Raw genomic sequence first — 19,445 nt, forward strand, 5'->3', positions numbered from 1 at the left:
AACCGGTATCCGGGATCCGCGACGGTGCTGTTTACGAGCGCTGAAATCGTCAAGTGCATGTCATGCATCATTCGTCCCAACCCTCTGTGGCGAACCCTTCCCATGCCAGCTGTGCCACAGGCTTTGCCCCACACAACACATCAGACAGCACGTACAAGTAGCCGTCACGTTGCCCACCTGCAGCATCGGAAAACCAGAGGCACGCTGCCGAGTTCCCGGGCACCGTTCCTTCATGCCTGGCGGTTTCCGTGGTGGCATGTACTTCTTTGATAGATAAGCGGGCGGAGACCCGCTATCTCGAAACACAGAAGGAATGTCTGGCGCGGGAACTGATCACATGACATGGCTTCTTCCTGTTATGCCTTCTCATCACGTGATGCACATGCTGGAATCACATGATCGCTCAACCAGGAAATAAAACAGCTGCTCTCCCGGCGAACGTCGCTTCTCAGCTGTTTTATTCTTGAACTTTTGGATTGTGATTTCTGGTTTTCTTCGACCACGGACCGTGTTTTAGGACTTCTTTGCCTAATCCTTCTGAAACCTCACACCATTATCTTTCACGGCTTGACCATGGATTGTAATGCGGACTGTTTTTGGTTTTTCCCTTGGCAATTTGGATCTCCTTCAGACCTGGAACTCTGGCTTCTAGAGCCACGTCATGCAAGTAGCTCTGGTTCATTGACTCTGTCCTTTCTGCATTCAGGTGCTGCTGGTGGGTTAACTGGTTCCTCCTCATACCTTGTTGCCCCTTTCCCATTTGCCAGCATTATTAGGAACAGGACTACACACTGATACCCGACCCTCCATCATCTGGTAGGTGCTTGTGTCTTCCATATCATTGATACTGCAGGATATATTCTTGACCCGTTTACTTAACCTGCCCATTCTTTTACAGCAGCCACTCGGAGGACTCAGTGTTCCTGTTATTTCCACCACCTGTGGCTCTAATCCTCAAACAGCGAGTAGCTACTATTTTTCACTGTTTGTTGCTTAGGGACGGAGGCCCATTTACTCCACGCTACAGTCAAGTCTTGACAGTGCAGCTGAACCGAAAAGAGCCAGTTGCTGCCGACGACCTCCAAATTGCCGCCACTTGAGCCCTCCTGACGTCCTCCCTCTTGTCCCCACGACTGAGGCTCAGGAACCTAGGGTCTGTATCCCTGCCACAAGACAGAATCCAGTTAGACCACTCTTCCTCTAACCAGAGGTACTGTTTAGACTTGGGGTACTTACCTCAGTGTCTTTTTAGCTGTGATCTTCGCAGTTGGGAACTGCATTAGCTTACCTTTAGAGTTGATCCCAACTCTGCTTTTCACAGGCTTCACAGCTTGTGACCCTACAAGTGATTTCTACAAGCTCTTAACTTTGTGCAAGACTTTTTATCTAAGAAGTACCTAAGCTCCATAGTCTGTGTTCCAATTGACTTTGGCTGTCCTGGCTCCCTGCAGACTCTTCTAGCCCATTGACTTTGATATTTCTGTCCCTCATAGGTGGTAACTTGTTTTAGACGGTTATTGCTGGGAAAGGCTTGTATAGATTTCATTGGAAGATTAAAGTGTCCTCACATATACTGAGAATCTGTTTAACCCTTTTCCTTCCTTAAACCTTTCCTTTCTGCAACCGCAGAATCTGCCATTACTGTCCTTGTGAATGAAGTCACCTTGGGATGTTGGAAGTGTGTAAGAAGCATATCCAAAGAACTAACTTTGGCTGATCCTGAAAAGTATTTTAAATTAGATTTACCTTGTTACATGAATTGCCTTTTTAATGAATGCTTATTTAAAAATTGATGTTAAATAAATATTTATAACAGAAACCTTGGGTGTAAGTGTTACTTGGTTACCTGTATTTACGAATTTTATTTCTACAGCTCACATTTACCCTTCTTGAGATAGGCCTGGCTGCTCAGTCACACTACCAACTTGTGTAATACAGACCTATACCAAAAGGTGGGTTACCTAATACCAAGCAGATAAGTATTGTATAGTCTCACACAGTGTGACTGCACCAATACTTACCTAACAGTCCCCCTGTCTCTTAGCCATCTCTACTCCTGTCTTTCACCTGGAACAGATTGCTTGTCACACTTCCCACTCCTGATATCTCTGAGACGAGCACACATCTGACCTTTTGTGGCTGTGCCCATCTAGTTCCCGAAACACTATACAATACCCATAACACATCGACTCTGACTCAGCAGCCTTGCTGCACACACAACCTATCTCGACCTACCCAGCCGGACTCGATCTGGCAGCATCATGCGACACACGCTACCCATCGTGTCTGCCTCTCTCGATCTGTCCTGGGAGCTGCATGAAACCCATTCGTAACTATTATACTTGATTTTGTCCGTGCAGGGGTATATAACCTTTCGTAAATGTGTCTAACTGTTTTGGTCCATGCTGCTGCATGTAACCTAATGTGTCCATTGTACCTGATCTTGCACATGCAGTCACATGAAACCTATTGTGACTGATTCTAACCAATTTTGTCCAGGCTGTTTTATGTTACCTATCGTGGCTGCCTTTAACCTACTTTGTCCACGTAGTTGCATGTAACCTATCATGATCGATTCACCGGATCTTGTCCATGCAGTTGCATGTAACCTATCGTGACTGTTTCAACACGACTTGTCTATGCATTACTTTGATACAGTTTTTGTCCACCTTCACCTGATCTTGCAGCACCTTGCTGCTCCTGCAATTTATCTTGTCTGCATGCCTTAGTGATGAAGCCTTTTGCACCTTGTGGTGAGACTTTTCCAGTTAGAGCTCTTACTTCTATGTTTGCCTACAACACAATTGCATATTCTTCACTGTACAAATGGTACCATGCACTTACTGTAACTAGCGCCTAGATGCCTCAGGGGTTTGTGCGCTGAAATAAATGCAAAAATAAATAAATGCCTGCTTGCTTTATCAAAGATGCCCAATCCAAAATGTCATGTCACAATAAGAAATGGCTAGACTGGTTGCATAAAAATGTCAGTCTTGCTTCTTATTAACACTTAGCATGCTTGCTTTATCAACCATGCCCAGTGGAAAATGCTGTGCCTGCCCTTTGGTGTTCGAGCGCCTTACACTCAGACATAAATGAACACAGACAGTTCTCAGTCTCACTGCACTGAACAATGCAATAGTGACAGGTGTTCCAAGTAATTCAAAGAAGGAGGCATTTCTCATGAGTCCAATGAGTTTAATAACGAAGTAGCCTGACACGTGTTTCGAGTCATCACCGACTCTTCATCTGAGACTAAACATAATGCACAACATAATGATGAACAAAAATAGTACAGCACAACATAAACAGTTTGAATGAAAGTCGTCCATTGTGAAAAAAATCAATAAAAAATTGATAAGGACATTAGTAAGGACATTCAACCAAAAGGGCAAACACAAGTGCAGGTAGGCCAAAAAGAACAGCAGTTACAGCATATATATTAAGATAAAATCCAATAGCAACAAACGAAAATAATAAAAAATAATAGATAAATAAGATTGGCACAGTACCATATTAGGATGGGATTGAATTGAATGGAGAATCCATAGGTTGCGGGATGCATGTAAGAAACACGGTTAAAGAAACAAACAAGTTGCAAGGAGTTAGTTATAATGCATCCACGGAACAGCTATAGCAGCGCAGTCAAAGAGGCAAAAGCCACCAAAAAAAACCAAAATTGGAATCATAAATAAAAGGTACCTGAAAGTTTCAAGAGCTAGCCTAACCAATTAAGTATATCGTGGCCAGTGCCAGATGCACTCTAAAAAGGAAGACAGAAGAAAAGATTTTTATTTTATATGAAGTGTTTAAATACGCTGTTCAAGCACACATGTGAAATTAAGGAAGAACAAGAGAGTGTGAGATTAAATGACAAATCATACCTCACTGCTTCGCAATTTCGGAACTCTGTAAGGGAAAAGAAATTCCCTCAGCATCACTTAAACATGAACAAATTAACGTTACAACTGTGATTGCTACAATGGAGCTACTCGGAGTGCCAGAGGAAACCCAAAATGCAAAAGCATGGCGTGCGTGCGCAAATAAGAATGGGCAAAAGCTAAAAATGTACTTTCTCTAAACTTAATTGAGACGTGCTGATGCACTAATTAGAAGTATCATAGCGGCCAGGGAGCCGTGAAAAACCGTCTTACCTGTGCAATGCTGCTGAACTGAATGAAATTAAAGTAAGCCCAGACCATAGAGATAGAAACAGGACTATTTAAATACACAAGGTATTTTAGAACATGGCCGATTAGGTCAGGAAAGAAAAACGCCATATTGGAAATGATGGAAACGAAATGAATAACTCAGGAGTGAATTTGGCCCAAAAAGTAAGGAGTTTACCAAAATCAGCAAAAAGGCACAGATTAACCTGTTCTGAATTTAAAAATTACCAGGGCTGCTATGCCCGACCCCTGGGGCCCTGAACGCCTCACAGGCACACATCAATTAGTTGTGTGCAAGGTGCTGGAAAGCCCAGGAATGCCATTTCGTAATGGGCATCTATCACACAAGTATATACACACATTTAAATAATAAATAAATGATGAACATGCACACACACACACACATTTACGCAAAATACACACAACAATCTGTGAGGGGTCAGATATGCAAGGCGGACAAGTAGATAATTTTCTCACAAGTAGCAATTTTATTAATTAATAAGTGTGAGACAAATGCCTATCTTTCCCTAGCCTAACAAGGATTCCCTACCTGTCCAACTAAGGCTAAAGGAAAATTATCTAACATCCTAAAAAATCTGTCCCTCACACAGGGATTATTTGGCTGATTAAACTTCATAAAATAACAGTTTTATTCAAACAGAAAATGTATAAAAATGAATGCTTGTAACTAGGGTTGAATCCCCTTCCCCAGGATCAATTCAGGATATTTCAAACCAAAGTGCAAAATCAAGAAAGTTCTTTTCAGTAGCAAGTTCCATTCCAAATACAACATAACCTTCTTTTCATTCCATAAGTCCTTCACTTGTTCACTTGGCCATTTAATTGTCTTATTTCCACATAGGATTTCTCACTCTTCAAGACAATTGTTAAAGTTTCCACAAACTTCTATTTGATAAACTAAAATGACTTTGTCTTCACACACCAAGTCAGTATTCAAGGTAATTATTCTCTTCTTTGAAGATCAATCACTTTTCCTAAAATCACATTTCGAGGGGATTGGGTCCTCCGACGTATTCCATATCTATGACAGTAATCACCACAGCTGTGCTGCTTTGGAAAATTTTCGGCGTCTGCGTCCTGCGTCGATGACATCGATGCGCCGTCCTCGAGGACCTCCTCCAAAGGCCGACGTCATCCGATGTGATAAGTAGGATGCGCAATGCCCGTAGCCTCAGTTCTGTTTTTTCCGCGAACGTGTTCGCTTCGTGAATCTCAGTCCGCCTCGACTCTTTGGAGTTTCTGTTGTTCATCTCGGTTCTTCGAACATGTTTGTGTACGATTTCTTCGTGAAGATGTCTACCTCCTCTTCCACACCGCATCTGGGCTTTAAGAAGTGCGGGGACTGTGGGTCCAAGATGTCAGTCACAGACTCGCACGACGCCTGCCTCTGGTGCCTCGGGGAGGCCCGTGACACGGATGAATGTGTCGACTGCCAGTCGCTCACGTCGAAAGCCTTGCGGGAGCGCAAGAAGAAGTTATCGGTAGGTAAGGTGTCCAAGCCCCGTAAGTCGCGGTCTGCGGGGCTTTCGACGTACGACTCGAGGGGCAACTCTCTGCGTCGTCGTCAGAAGTCCAGTGGGTCTCAGTCCCGGACTCGGTCTTGTCACTCCTCTGCCTCTTCGAGGCACTCCCGGAATGCCGTCATCGGTCGCCTTCCCAGTCCTCATCCGAGGACTCCGCCCATCGGCGGGTCGCTTACCCCACCAAGCATGCAACACCGGAGGAATGGGCTTCCTTCGGGAAGAAAATGTTGGCGATTCTTGAATTGCAGGGCACTGGTCCGTCCGCGCCTCCGAGTGGGGCCGGTCGTGATCAGCCGAGAGACGCCGCTCGCACCCTTCGGGCTCGGGTGGTCGTCAAGATTCGCGGGAAAGGTCCCGCTCGGACAAGGGGAATCGTTCTCGGCATGCCCGGTCCAGGTCCCGGTCCTCGATGCGCTCGAGACCGCGTGAACCTGTGAAGTCTTCGAGGAAGACATCGACGCCTGTAGCGCCAAGGTCATCGACGGACTCTCTTGAGGCTCTGCCTCCGAGGAAGTCGTCGACGCCCAGGATGTCGTGGGACACGCTCGGGGCTCTGCCTTCGAGGCCTATGTAGACATCGTCGATGCTGTCGGCGCCACGTCTGTCGTCAATGCTGATTCTCTCGACGTCGGCGCCGATTCACTCTTCGGGGCTGTGTCGACGGGGGTACACCGTGGCTCGGCGGAACCACCTAGGAAGGCTCTGGCCAAGGTCAAGCATGGCTTTGGTTCCAGTTCTGTGCCTTTTTACCGCCATCTGGAATTCATTTCCGAGGTGGATGAGGGCTCTGATGATGGTATGGTGCCTGACACGGTGCCTGACGAGATTCTCTCGGGCCATAGCCAGTTTGAGGACCTGAGGCAGTCCCTGCATGATGCTAGTGGGCTGGATAACTCTCCGGAGGTGGAGTTTTGTAGGCATAAGCCTGGCACTCATGCCGATTCTTCGTACCGGCGACTTATGTCACGGGTCTCTGAGTACTTAGGATGGTCTGCTCCCCAAGGGGAGTTTGTTCAGGATGACCTTACGGATATCCTCGACATTGGTCCACCAACTGATCCGGTACTGCCATTCCACATGGCTCCGCAAAGAAGGGTGGCAGCAGCTTGGACTGCTCTGAAGAGTCTCCCGGCAGTGAGCAAGTCTTTGCTGTGAAAATACCACCCAGCCAGTAGTGACCCCTGCTACTTGTCCAAGCACCCTCCTCCGGAGAGTTTGGTGGTGCAGGCGGCTACGGCACCAGCAAAGCAGGTGTCATACCCTACCATCCCTCCTGATATGGACGACAAGCGTTTTGATGACTGGGCGAAGAAAGTGTTTTCTGCAGGGGGTATGGCACTTCAGGCGGCCAACTCCATTTGTGCCTTGTCTCGTTTCACGCACACTCTGTGGAACTGTGTTTCCTTGGCAGCTGAACATATTCCCGAAGGGGATGAACGGATGGTTTCCTTGCCATGGTTCAGGATGGCAAGGATGCTATGTGTGAAGCCATTCAGTCGGGTTTGGACATGGCAGATTGCGTCAGTCGGTCCATGGCGGCGAGCACCGTGATACGCAGGTTTGCGTGGTTGCGGAAGTCTGGGTTTGCTCCTGATGTGCAGTCCCGGCTCCTCAACATGCCCTTTGACGGGGAACATCTTTTTGGCAGCAAGGCTGAGGAGATCCTTGAGAGGTTGCAGACCTCCAAAGCTGCAGCGAAGTCGTTGGGCGCTGCAGTTCGACAACCTCCGCCTTTTCGTCCTATGGGACAGCAATGGAGGGGAGGTTCCTTTCGTTATTACTCATCCTTTGGTAAAGCGAGAGGAGCTGCCAGTCAAAGGGGCCACCGTAGGAGTGCCAGAGGTGGAAAACCAGGTACTCTAGGTGCCAAGGCCGCTCGGGCTGTTGCCTCTTTGCCCTCAGGCAACGCTGCAGCCGCTTCAGCTCAGTCATGAGGCCATGCCCCATGGTTCGCCGGTTGGGGGGGAAGGCTGGCGCAGCATCTTGCAGAGTGGCGTGCCATTACTTCAGATGTGTGGGTTCTGGAGATCATAACCCACGGCTACTGTCTTCCTTTCCGGCAGAGGCCTCAGGACAATCCAGCAGGGAATCTCTCTTTGAAGAGTCCGGATCCGCTCCTTGCGCAGGAAATTCAATCCCTGCTGGAGAAAGGCACCATAGAACTGGTGCCTGTAGCGGAGAGGAACAAGGGATGGTATTCCCCTTATTTTTTGATTTCCAAGAAAGACGAGGGATTGAGACCCATCATGGACTTGCACGGTTTGAACAAACTCCTCAGGAAGGACAAGTTCAAGATGGTTACTCTCTCTCAAGTCCTCCAGGCCCTTCAACTTCAGGACTTGGTGGTGTATCTCGATCTCAAGGACGCTTATTTTCATGTGCCGATCCATCCAAAGCACAAGAAGTACCTGAGGTTTGCGGTTGGCGACTCGCACTTTCAGTTTCGGGTCCTGCCGTTCGAATTGACCTCCGCCCCGAGGGTCTTCACCAAGCTCATGGTAGTGGTGGCAGCGCACCTCAGGAAAGGGGGGATTCACCTTTACCATTACCTGGTCGATTGGTTGATCAGGGCGCGCTCTCCCGAGCAAATCCTGGATCATCTGTCAGTCACCTGCCACTCACTCCACAAGCTGGGCTTCTCCCTCAACTTAAAGAAGTCCCATTTGACACCAACTCAGAGGCTCCAGTACATCGGAACTGTGCTCGACACGTCCCTGGGGCAGTGTTTTCCTCCCCAGGTGAGGACTCATCACATTCAGCAGATGGTGCACAAGTTTCAACTTGCCCAGACTCTCCCAGCGTTCGAGTTCTTGAGACTGCTCGGCCTCATGGCATCCTGCATTCTTCTGGTGCCAGAGGCCAGGTTGCAGATGACATCTTTGAAATGGGCACTCAAGCTACAGTGGTCTCAGTCCTCCGGCAGGATGTCTGACCCTGTTCAGGTCCCATCTTCAGTCAGCCAGGACCTTCTGTGGTGGGCCGACGAAGGCAATCTGATGAGGGGGGCTCCATTTTGGCTGCCCTGGCCGGAGGTGACGAATGTGACGGACGCATCCCTCATGGGATGGGGAGTTCATGCCAACGAGTTGACAGTCAGCGGTCGTTGGTCTCCGTCGGAGTCCAGACTCCATATCAATCTGTTGGAGCTGAGGGCCGTCAGGCTAGCCCTGAAGGCTTTTCTGCCGACTGTGCGGGGAAAGAATGTTCTGATCCTGACAGACAACACGGTGGCCATGCACTACCTCAACAAAAAGGGGGGGGGGCAGGGTCACTTCCTCTGTGCAGGGAGGCGATGCAGCTGTGGTTCTGGGCAATCCAGCAGGAAGTTTCGATCTCGGCAGTTCATCTGGCAGGAGACGAAAACGAGACGGCGGACGCTCTGAGCAAGCAGAGCACGATCTCTCAGGAGTGGGAGTTGGCTCAGGAGATTCTCCTGGAGATCTTCGCCCTTTGGGGGATCCCTCAAGTGGATCTCTTCGCCTCCAGTGTCAACCGGAAGTGCGAGAGGTTCTGCTCGCGGGAATTTCCTCCAAACGGAGCCTTAGGAGATGCATTCGTGGAGGAGTGGTCATTCCCACTGCTGCACGCGTTTCCTCCGGTCCCCGTCATCCCGCAAGTACTGCAGAGGTTACGGAGGTTCGGTTCCCGGATGATCCTCATTGATCCGGCGTGGGCCCGGAGGACGTGGTACCCGGACCTTCTCGACTTGTCCATCTGTCCTCCACGTCGTCTTCCCTACCAAGACGATCTGCTCTCACGGGAGCGGGGTCAGGTTCTCCATCCAGAGGTCAGGTCCCTCAACCTTCATGCTTGGTTTCTGAAAGTTTGAGGTTTAAGGATTGGGACCTCCCGGAAGACGTGATGGAGGTGTTGCTTTCGGCCAGAAGGCCCGCAACAAAGTCCCTGTACAGTTGCCGTTGGAGTAAGTTCTGCGACTGGTGCAGGGTTAAGAATGTGGATCCTTTTGCATGTGAAATTCCCATGGTTCTGTCTTTTTTGCTTTCTTTGGCCCTCAAGTGGGTACCATTAAAGGTTACCTGGCGGCGCTGTCCATATTTAAGTGCTCGTCTGTAGAGTGTTCCTATTTTAAAATTCCTTTAATTTCTCAGTTTCTGAAAGGGCTCACTAATGTGTTCCCTCAGTCACCTTTCCAGGTGCCTGGTTGGGATTTGAACCTTGTTCTCAAGTTTCTGATGGGTGCTCCGTTTGAGCCTTTGCATTCATGCCCTTTGAGACTGTTAACTCTGAGAACTGTATTTTTAGTTGCGGTCACTTCCGCTCGCAGAGTGAGTGAGTTACAGGCACTTTCAGTTAAACCACCCTTCACTGTGTTTCATAAGGACAGGGTTGTCCTTAGAGTTTGTCCTTCTTTTCTTCCGAAGGTGGTGTCGGAATTTCATTTAGGCCAGAAGGTTGTTCTTCCGGCATTTTATCCTCCTCCACATCCTGGTAAGGAAGAGGAGAGGCTCCATAGGCTTGATCCTAGGAGAGCGTTAAGCTTTTATATTTCACGCATGTCCCGGGTCAGAGTGGACGATCAACTCTTTATTGGTTACGCTGGAAAGCGTTTGGGACAGGCTGTGACGAAACAGACTTTGTCTCGCTGGATTATTTTGGCTATCTCTGAGTGTCACCGCTTGGCAGGTAAGGACCCCCCGGTCGGCTTACGGACCCATTCTACCAGGGGTATGGCTGCCTCTGCTGCCCTGCAGAGGGGTGTTCCTATTTGCAACATCTGTGATGCAGCTACCTGGGCTTCGGTACATACTTTTGTACGTCACTATTCCCTCGATTCCATCCGGGGGCAGGATCTGGCCTTTGGCAAGGCGGTCCTTTACTCCGCAATTTGATTGGGCATGCTAAATTTCTGTTTTCTAAATTCTTTTCCCACCTCCTTGCATTGGTACTGCTTTGGGAGTCTGTCATAGATATGGAATACGTTGGAGGACCCAATCCCCTCGAAGAACAAGTTACTCTCTTACCTGGTAACGTTCTTTCGATGGGATGGTCCGACAACGTATTCCATATCGCTCCCTCCCTACCTTCCCCACTACAGAATTTCTTATACGATTTCAGCTTACTTTTCCGCAAGGCTTTGTGTGTCAGACTGGCAGAAGACTGGTTGCACACGTTCTGGGGAAAAAAATACAACTGAGACTACGCGCGTCGTGCGTCCTACTTATCACATCGGGTGACGTCGGCTGTCGGAGGAGGTCCTCGAAGACGGTGCATTAACGTCATCGACGCAGGACGAAGAGGCCGAAAATTTTCCAAAGCAGCACAGCTGTGGTGATTACTGTCATAGATATGGAATACGTCGTTGGACCATCCCATCGAAAGAACATTACCAGGTAAGAGAGTAACTTCTTCTTCTTCATAAGCAACACAGTTTTGTCAGGATGGTTTTGCAACAGTTCATCATAACACATTAGCAGACTTGCCTCTTTCTTTCCACAACAACTTTCTACCACACCGCAGTACTTCAAATCATTTTATGGTCCACTCGCCTGCCAGGACTAACCACTAATTGTCCCTTTCCTGGTGTACTCGTCTGCCAGCATAAAACTCCTACTACTAGTACTTTGTGGTGAGGGTTGCTTCAAACTTTCCACACTTAAGTCCTCAATCAGGAAAGTTAAATCAACAACTGCTTCTTGGATAGAGCTTTATAGCTTCTTCCGCAAGGACACAGTACACATTGACCATGTCTCCCACACTGATTTGTTTGCCCCAGGCAATGTAGGTTACATTTCTCTCCTCTTGGTGATTTCTATAAGGAGGCCTCTTATCCTGCAGTCTTTGGTTTCCTTCTACACCACCAAATGGCTGTTGGTAATGTAGTTTACAATGTCTCCTTTTCTGGTATCCCTGATTAGAAATGTCTTATCCCTTTTTATTTGATATTGCCTTTCTTTGGCTTAGGCAATGCTGGTTATATTCTTCTTTTACAGGTAATCTCCCTTTTTGTGAATTACATTCACTTTGGTTGAATATTGTTCCCTTTTTACTTTGGCAATGTTGGTTACAATATTCTTCAGATCGATATCTCTTAACATGAGAGTTTAGAGACTATCCAGAGGGAGGAATGCGCTTGCCACATTTCGAACTATACAACCTAGCAGGTCAACTTCAACATGTGGCTAACTGGCTAGCAGACAGCGAAACTGTGGAACGCACCCTCCTGAGTAATGTCATATCACCATTCCTCCTAAAAGAAGTTCTTTGGCTAGACATGAGTAGAATCGCACAACCCCCAACGTTCCTACATCTAGGACTGCTAATATGGAATAGGACGAAAAAACTATTGAAGATGGCAGAACCTTACTCTCCCCAGATACCACTTGCGGCACTCAACGGGAACAACAGAGACCATCTCAGGCAGAGTAGGGAGAACTGGGAACGCCAAGGAATAATTACAACGGGAGACCTGGCCCCAGAGGGAACCAGGCTGGACTACCAGGACATGGTTGAGTCTCATGGGCTACATCCAGGCCAATTTATCACCTATGCCAGGCTCGTCAAACAATTGGACATGAAATGGCCATCCCCAGCGTAGCCACAAACTGAAGACCCTACTCTGGGGATGCTCTACGACGTCACTGAAGGGGGGCACATGATATCCAGAATATATCAAACACTAACTGAAGTGCTCCCTGGAGATAAACGATAGAGGCAGGCAGATGTGGGAAGCAATAGTAGACAGAACACTTACAGACAAGGAATGGAAGAAAGCAAAGCTCTATCCAAAGAAAATTATTCGAAATGTAAGGCTGAAGCAACTGCAGTTCTATGTACTCCATGGAGCGTACCTAACCCCAGCGAGAATATCTTGCTTCCCAGGTGCCACCGTACAGAGCTGCCCAAAATGTGGAGAGAAGACAGCTGATTTAGGCCATAAATTCTGGCACTACCCGGAAATCCGAAGTTACTGGCAAGAAATAGAGCAGCGCCTGAGAGGAAGGGGGATAAAGGGCCAAGCATGGACTATAGAAGCATGTCTCTTGGGCATTTATAGCTATCCGAACAAAAATAAGGCAATGAAAAAGATGATTAACATAGCATGGGCGCTGGCCAAAAGGCAGATAGCAATGAAGTGGAAAGCAAGGGATAGACCCAAAATGGTCGTATGGTAGAAAGACAAGATGGACTATAGCAGAGACAGCAGTCTGGCAGGAATTTGCGAGCAGGACTGAGAGAAGGCCCCACAGACATCACAACATGGAACGCAATAATGCACAACTATTCTCCTCACCGGATGACAAGCCCCCCTGAGAGCGCCGCACTCATAAACTAAACAGATACTATGCCTATAAGTTTGGCGATCTAGGGGAGGCCGCTGGAAGTAGACCATCTCCTAAGCTTGAATCCTGCATACAGCAGACCCAGAGGAAGAGACCCTGTGAGAAAGTTAGGTCAAAGTTGGGGTTAGGGAGGTGGGTGGGCATGGTGGGCAAGGGTTGTAAGGTGCATCAATACATATTATGACGTAATGTACTGATCTCAACCTTATTATACTAAAAAAAAACAATAAAAACATATTAAAAAAAGAAAAAGGTGTGCATGATTAAAGTCAAGTGCCTGACCCCACCTGATCTCGTTAGAGGGACATGCCCAGTGTATTGCATGGGTGGTAATCCTTTCAGCCTTAGACCTCCTCTTCTTCGGCTCAGTGTTTGTATAGGAACGGGGGGATCTGGGAAGTTAGAATATCCCATAAAATAAGATTAGATAGGGGTATTGGGAAAGGAGGGATACCGCGTCCCGCCATCGGGTGTCTCTCCCCGAGGACCCCTCACCCAGGTGATCCTCCTGCACTTGTCCACCACTGAGGTCTGGATCCAAAGGCGATGGACATGCCCTGGCCACCTGAGTAAGGGATCCCCAGGGTCTAGGCAGTGAAACGCCATCCGGTTTTTCACAACAAGCATACACATCCATACACATATTTAAATGATAAATACATGAACTTACAAACACACACATTTACACAACATGAACACAGCAAGCACTCTCTCCTTCACATGAGCATCCATCATCATACACTCACTCATAACAACACAAGCATACATGCATCCATGCACATATTTAAATAATAAATACATGATCATAAAATTACCTTCTGCAGCCGGTCCTGAAGTTTCCTCCCCAGCACTCCAGCCCCAGCAGCATGAACAGGAATCAGAAGCTTCCTGGTTCCTGCACAGGCTTGCAGGGGCCTGAGCGTGAGTGACGAGATGCCCCACTCCAGCCTGCTCTGTGTGTGCGAAGAGGTGCAGGAATGCCTCCTTGTACATACGGATGTGCAGTTCCCCAGTCAACATTTCCAATTAGCTATGCCAGGCTGGGGAAGCAAAACACCCCAAGCCTTTCATGGCTCATTGAGCTTGCATGGCTGGGGAACTAAACTGTCAAAGGAACTCAATGTTACCTTTTGACAGTTCAGCCAGCCCAGGAGCGCTCCCTCAGCTGGAAAAAGCAGCAGAGGGATCGCTCAGTGTTTCACTGTGCTAGTTCCTCCATAATGGGCGAGAGAGGGCCAAGACCCAGGGGGTCGACGCCCACTAGCCCATTATGGACGAGCCGCAACAGGCATACAGAGAGAGCATTTATTTCTGTATTCCCTCTCTCCATCGCCAGACCACTGTGCTTGTGAAGTTACCAAATGTTAATGGCCAGAGATTCCATGTGAATAGCAAAGAGGAGTGGCGACTGAAAACAGCCCCGTCTTGTACCTCTGCTCGGTTTTATAAATAGCGAAACATCTATCAGTAGCACAGATTTTTGCAGATGGCTGCAAGTACAACACATAATTACAGTCCAAAAAGTAGCCTGATAGCCAAATTGTCCCAAGGCGCGTAAATAAAAACCCTCCCAGGCAGTGCTTTAAATAAGATTTTGAACTGGTAGTATATTATTCCCTATTTTTCTAAGTGTGTAGCATGATTTTTTATGGCAGTAAAAAGGTAAGTGCCATTCCTAATGTGAGTATTTTATAAGCGGGTCAAAAATTTTAAACTGTAAAACAGAAATGATTTTGTAATTAATATTTGTTAGCCCCTAGTTATTCATGCACATTAAAAGGGGCATGTTTACTGTTCTGATCAAAGAATAATAGAGTAGTTTCTTCCTGTGGCATTACAAGCACTACTGGTCAAAACATATCCATGGAGCTGTGTGGATGAAACCAGTGGGTCTGTTTCCTATTAATCTGGCAGTATTTGTACTCCCTATTTTCATTTTTTTGCCAATTTTTTGTGAGTAAAAGTGGCGGAGACCCCTATTTGCAAGGCTGCTCCCAGGAACCTTTGAAGCTGGGAGCTTGCTGATTGCAGTAAGTTTTTCGGGAATAATTATTGGTGAATTATTTCACTATAAGGCCTCGCTACCTAACTGTCAAGGATACGCATCTGCCAAGTTTTCAAGTAAGTATCTCTGATTGAGATTTTGTGTCATTAATCATATATACCTTTGTGTAGTATTGTACTTCCAAACTGCTGTCAGGGGAGACTGCAGTGTTACAGAAGCATCTCTCAGAGCAGTAATCCCTGCGCTTTCCCCTTTCATATGCCATGGGCAGGGTGATCTGGCTCCCCATACCTATGAGCGTAGGCCTGTGTACTACTCAATCGATCTTTTACAGTGTCCCCGATTGTATTGAAATCGCTGAAATCGCCACCAAGCCAATTGGAATATCTACAAATCTGAAACATTTATCAGCTAATGTATTGAAAAAGTGGGGGTCTTTGAGATTGGAGACATGTATATTAACCAATGTAAGATGTGTGGCAACTACCAGTTCAGAGACGATATCGTAGTGTTTTATGAATTAAGGTTAACAACCCTTTTGAGTTAGAAAAATAGGTAGCGTAAAAGTGAGAGGAGCCCCAAACATTTGCCAAAGGAAACATTACCAGTACCAACTAAAGGTGACCTTTGAATCATGATAATCTTGGCACTTCATCGTTCATAGTAGGCTTGTATCTTCGAGAATTCACCATAATATTCAACCCACGCACATTCCAGCTAATTAAGCTACATTGATTTACATGTATCATCAGACTTAAGCGCTAAATACAGAGGGGCACTTCTATAGCAAACATTCAATCAAATGCAGCATACATAGAAAGGTTGTAAAGTTGTGCAGCGTCCATTTGTATGCATTAATAACCCTTCAAAAGAAAATAACAAAAACCCAGCACCACCCGCACTGTCCTGACCCAACTTGTAGTGAAAATGCCCCATTCAACAATAACCATGGTCCACGGCCTTGGGCAAATGCAACTGAAAAATCCTTCAAAGAGACGCTTAGCAAGATCAAAACCATCATTTCTTCATAATGAAATGTTACATACTTGTACATGTTTGCAGAGAGAGGGGAACACATTAATGCATACCTATTCTGTAGAAAGATCTACATTCAAAAGAAAAGATAATATGATTCAAGAATGTGACTCGTATTCGACTCCTTGATGGCGACTATAATGTGTCCACAAACTTGTGAATGTCTTCCGGGAGTAGTCCCTCGCAGTATTGAGGGGAAAAGCATTGCATACTTGATGCCTCTATCTCTGAGTTTCTGCTTGACTGCTAATAAAAATGGGCACGCCCTGTGTTTCATAGTAGTGAAATTGGGATAAAAGGAAATCTGGTTTTCTTGGTGTCGTAGATCGCTTAGTTCACATGTTTGGTGAAGAATGACATCCTGCTCTCTTTAGTTGAGGAAGGCGCTATTACCGTACGTGGGCTTTGTTTAGGTTTTAGATTAGGGCCAAGAGATCTATGATCCCCCTCTACCAGGAATTGCACTGGCAATGGTGGGTCTTGATGAAGGATTCCATGATAGTCTCCATGTTTTCTATTACAGATGGTTCTCCATTGCCCATGATCCATATGTTGTTTCTACGTAACCTCGCTACCAGGTCCTCATTCTTAGCCTTTATCTCTTTCATCTTGTGTTGATAGATCTAGACCATATGTCGTAGTTCAGACTCACCATCCTGTAGTGCGCTAATGCAATTTTCGGTTCCTGTAGTGAAACCGCTCTTCTTCTCTATGGCATCATGTCTGCTTTAAACACCAGGTTATTGGGTTTGCAATAACTGTGTCGAACCCAGCTTTAATTTGCAATGGTATCAAGTATAACTCTGTGGGAAGAGAGTGTAGAGTGCCGTCAAGGTTCCTCCCCTCTCCCAGATAGACTTGCAGCGCCAGGACCAGGTGATTTGTGTATATTCATCGCAGATGACTGGGATTTTTGTGCAAAATGTAACTGGAATTGTTGCCTGTTTCTTTTGGCCATAGCGGTTCCTGGATCATATAGCACAAAAAGAACAGATATGTTTCTTGATTAAAGTTCCAGATGACACGTGCGTAAACCTATATTTTTAGAGGTAGACTGTGAGCCAAAGACATAAACAGCTCCATAGTGAGCATAAATGGTGGCTAATAATCATACTTGTGAGAGCCAGGAGACCTCAATCTTGTATTCTCAATTCAGCATCCAAACTCCTTTGGGAAAGAGAGGAGAAACCAGTATAAGCAAAGTTAATGCAGCTTAACCTACACAAAGGAACCACCCTGCCGAACACCATGGGGTTTGGGGCAATGGAACAGACGTGGTGTGAATTGAAAATCCTCCACGTTAATGGTGACCGTTTGTTCCTTTCTTGGTGTGCACAGCATCACAAACCATTCCTCAACCTCATCCAGTCTGGGATCACATCCACCACTTGTCCGATCCCCCTGGCTGCAGTCCCTCCAGCAGTGCACGCAGTTGTGCTCCGCTTTATCACAAGCGTCCTTGATCCTGACACAAAAAGGCACAGGGTGCAAAGCAAAGGTGCTGCAATCTCCCAGGCACAAAAGCGTAGTGCGAAAGGACCCAAGATTAGAGGCAGGACAACGACACAAAGCCACTAAGACCACCACACCTTGTCAGTTTCTACCAGCTACCAATTACTCAGTGCTGAGACCCACACCATACTCACCCGCCCCATCGACAGGAGGGTTGGGACTCCGGTGAGGTGTTTCTCTCCAATGTAAGAGACCTACGTCCAAAGTCATGATCAAGCCAACCTGGTTGGTTGACAAAATCTGGGGAAAGTTTCTCTCGCTGTACTAATTTGTTTTTTGGGGCGGGTGGGTGTGGGGGGTGGGGGTTGTACATAGTTGGGTTATTGAATGCTTCTTAAATTGTGTGTTTTCCTTTGATCCATATGCTTATTGTGTACTGTTTATACTTATGGTTAACTTGTAAATAAAGATTAAAAAAAAGCCAACTTGGTTGGAGGCTCAAACACAGACGTTAAAGCAAGGAATCGCTCGCCGGGGAAGTAAAGAAGACGTTTATGGCCTTTAGCGGAGCCACAGAACTAAGCCATCATCTTCAGCGACTACTTTCCAGTGCCCCCCAACAGACATTTCTTAAGCTGGCAAGCCATACACCATTCTGGGCAGCCTTTTGTACTTTTCCTTTTGATTTTTATTTTCTCTTAACTTACCTAAATTTGCTGTTTGAAAACATAGTTGCAAAACTAGACCATGACTTGTTAATTTTTCTTTCTCTGCTTATAAGTCCAGCTTCCTAAGTGCTTTAAAGTCTTACTGAAAGAAATTCATAAACATATCTTCTTCTCCCCTTAGACTGTGACCATGGAGGCCCATCGGAGAGTGGTAGTGGAGTACATCAGAGCGATCATGCAGAAGCGTATTTCCTTTAGGAGCGCAGAGGAACGAAAAGAGGGTGCAGAGAGGATGATCAAGGAAGCAGATCAGTTCAGATTTCTGTTCAAAAAGCTAGCCTCTGTGAGTATATAACGATATGCAATATAATAAAAAGTGGCGACATGTGAATCCCATTGTATTCTGAAGCTGGCATTTGCTAAATATTTAACATTCCATTGAGATATGGGACACCATTTTTTGTATTTCTTTTACAGCTTTTGCTATTAGCTTTTCATATACTTAAAAATACAGCTTGACTTCTATTTTAGAAATTGTGAATGTGTTGACTAGCGTAGAGTGAGGATTGTTCATCCTCTTCTGATTGAACATATGCTTGCTATATTATCTGACTTCTAAAACATTTCCAGTATCATGCAACAATACCCATTAACCATGGTAACAAACATTATGGTAAATGTAAAGCATGATTAAACATAGCTATGTATTTTTGTTGTCTTTTATGATATCATCACACTCCTCAACAATGGCCATTTTATATGTTAATTAAATATAGCATAATTTGACATACGCCCATCAACCGTATAGATGAAAGAACCCCAGTCCCATTGCTGGATTTTTTTAACTGCTTGGAGAAACTTTGAACACATCTTCCATCTGTGTCTGTCTGCCTTTGTATGTTGTGAAGTCTATACATACAGTATGGATTATTAAAACACACTGTCCCCATGCTGTAATGTATAAAGCCCAAATTAAAGCAGCTGCATAGCATGGTCCTGATCTCCTCCAAGACAAAACACGTTCCTAAGAACATCTTTAATTTTCCCAGTAGACAATCGTAATATCCTGGTCCACCTTGAGCTGGATAGAAGGGCTCGAATTTGGGAGAAGGAATAAGTGGCAAGCGCTGCCAACTTGGCAAAAATAAACTGGCAATTTCTTAACTTCAAGTGACAATGAAGATTGCCTATGCACTCAGCGCAGGAAGTCTTTATTCTATTAAAGACACAGAGGCGAGTATTATGCTTATTCTTCTTTATTACTGCCAACA

At 46.2% G+C, this 19,445-nt stretch overlaps 1 protein-coding gene across 6 annotated transcripts in view; it reads left to right on the plus strand.

The window, feature by feature from the left end:
* Nucleotides 1-19,445, plus strand: part of EXOC3 (exocyst complex component 3) — a 1,019,937-nt gene that overhangs the window by 910,862 nt on the left and 89,630 nt on the right. For all 6 annotated transcript variants that reach the window (XM_069620467.1, XM_069620465.1, XM_069620469.1 and 3 more), the window contains one exon: nucleotides 18,356-18,517. In XM_069620467.1, the coding sequence (XP_069476568.1) occupies nucleotides 18,356-18,517 (162 nt within the window). The remainder of the gene's footprint in view (nucleotides 1-18,355; nucleotides 18,518-19,445) is intronic.

The sequence above is a fragment of the Ambystoma mexicanum genome, chromosome 5q, assembly GCF_040938575.1.
Source record: "Ambystoma mexicanum isolate Mex_15411 chromosome 5q, UKY_AmexF1_1, whole genome shotgun sequence".
Classification (NCBI taxonomy): Eukaryota; Metazoa; Chordata; class Amphibia; order Caudata; family Ambystomatidae; genus Ambystoma; species Ambystoma mexicanum.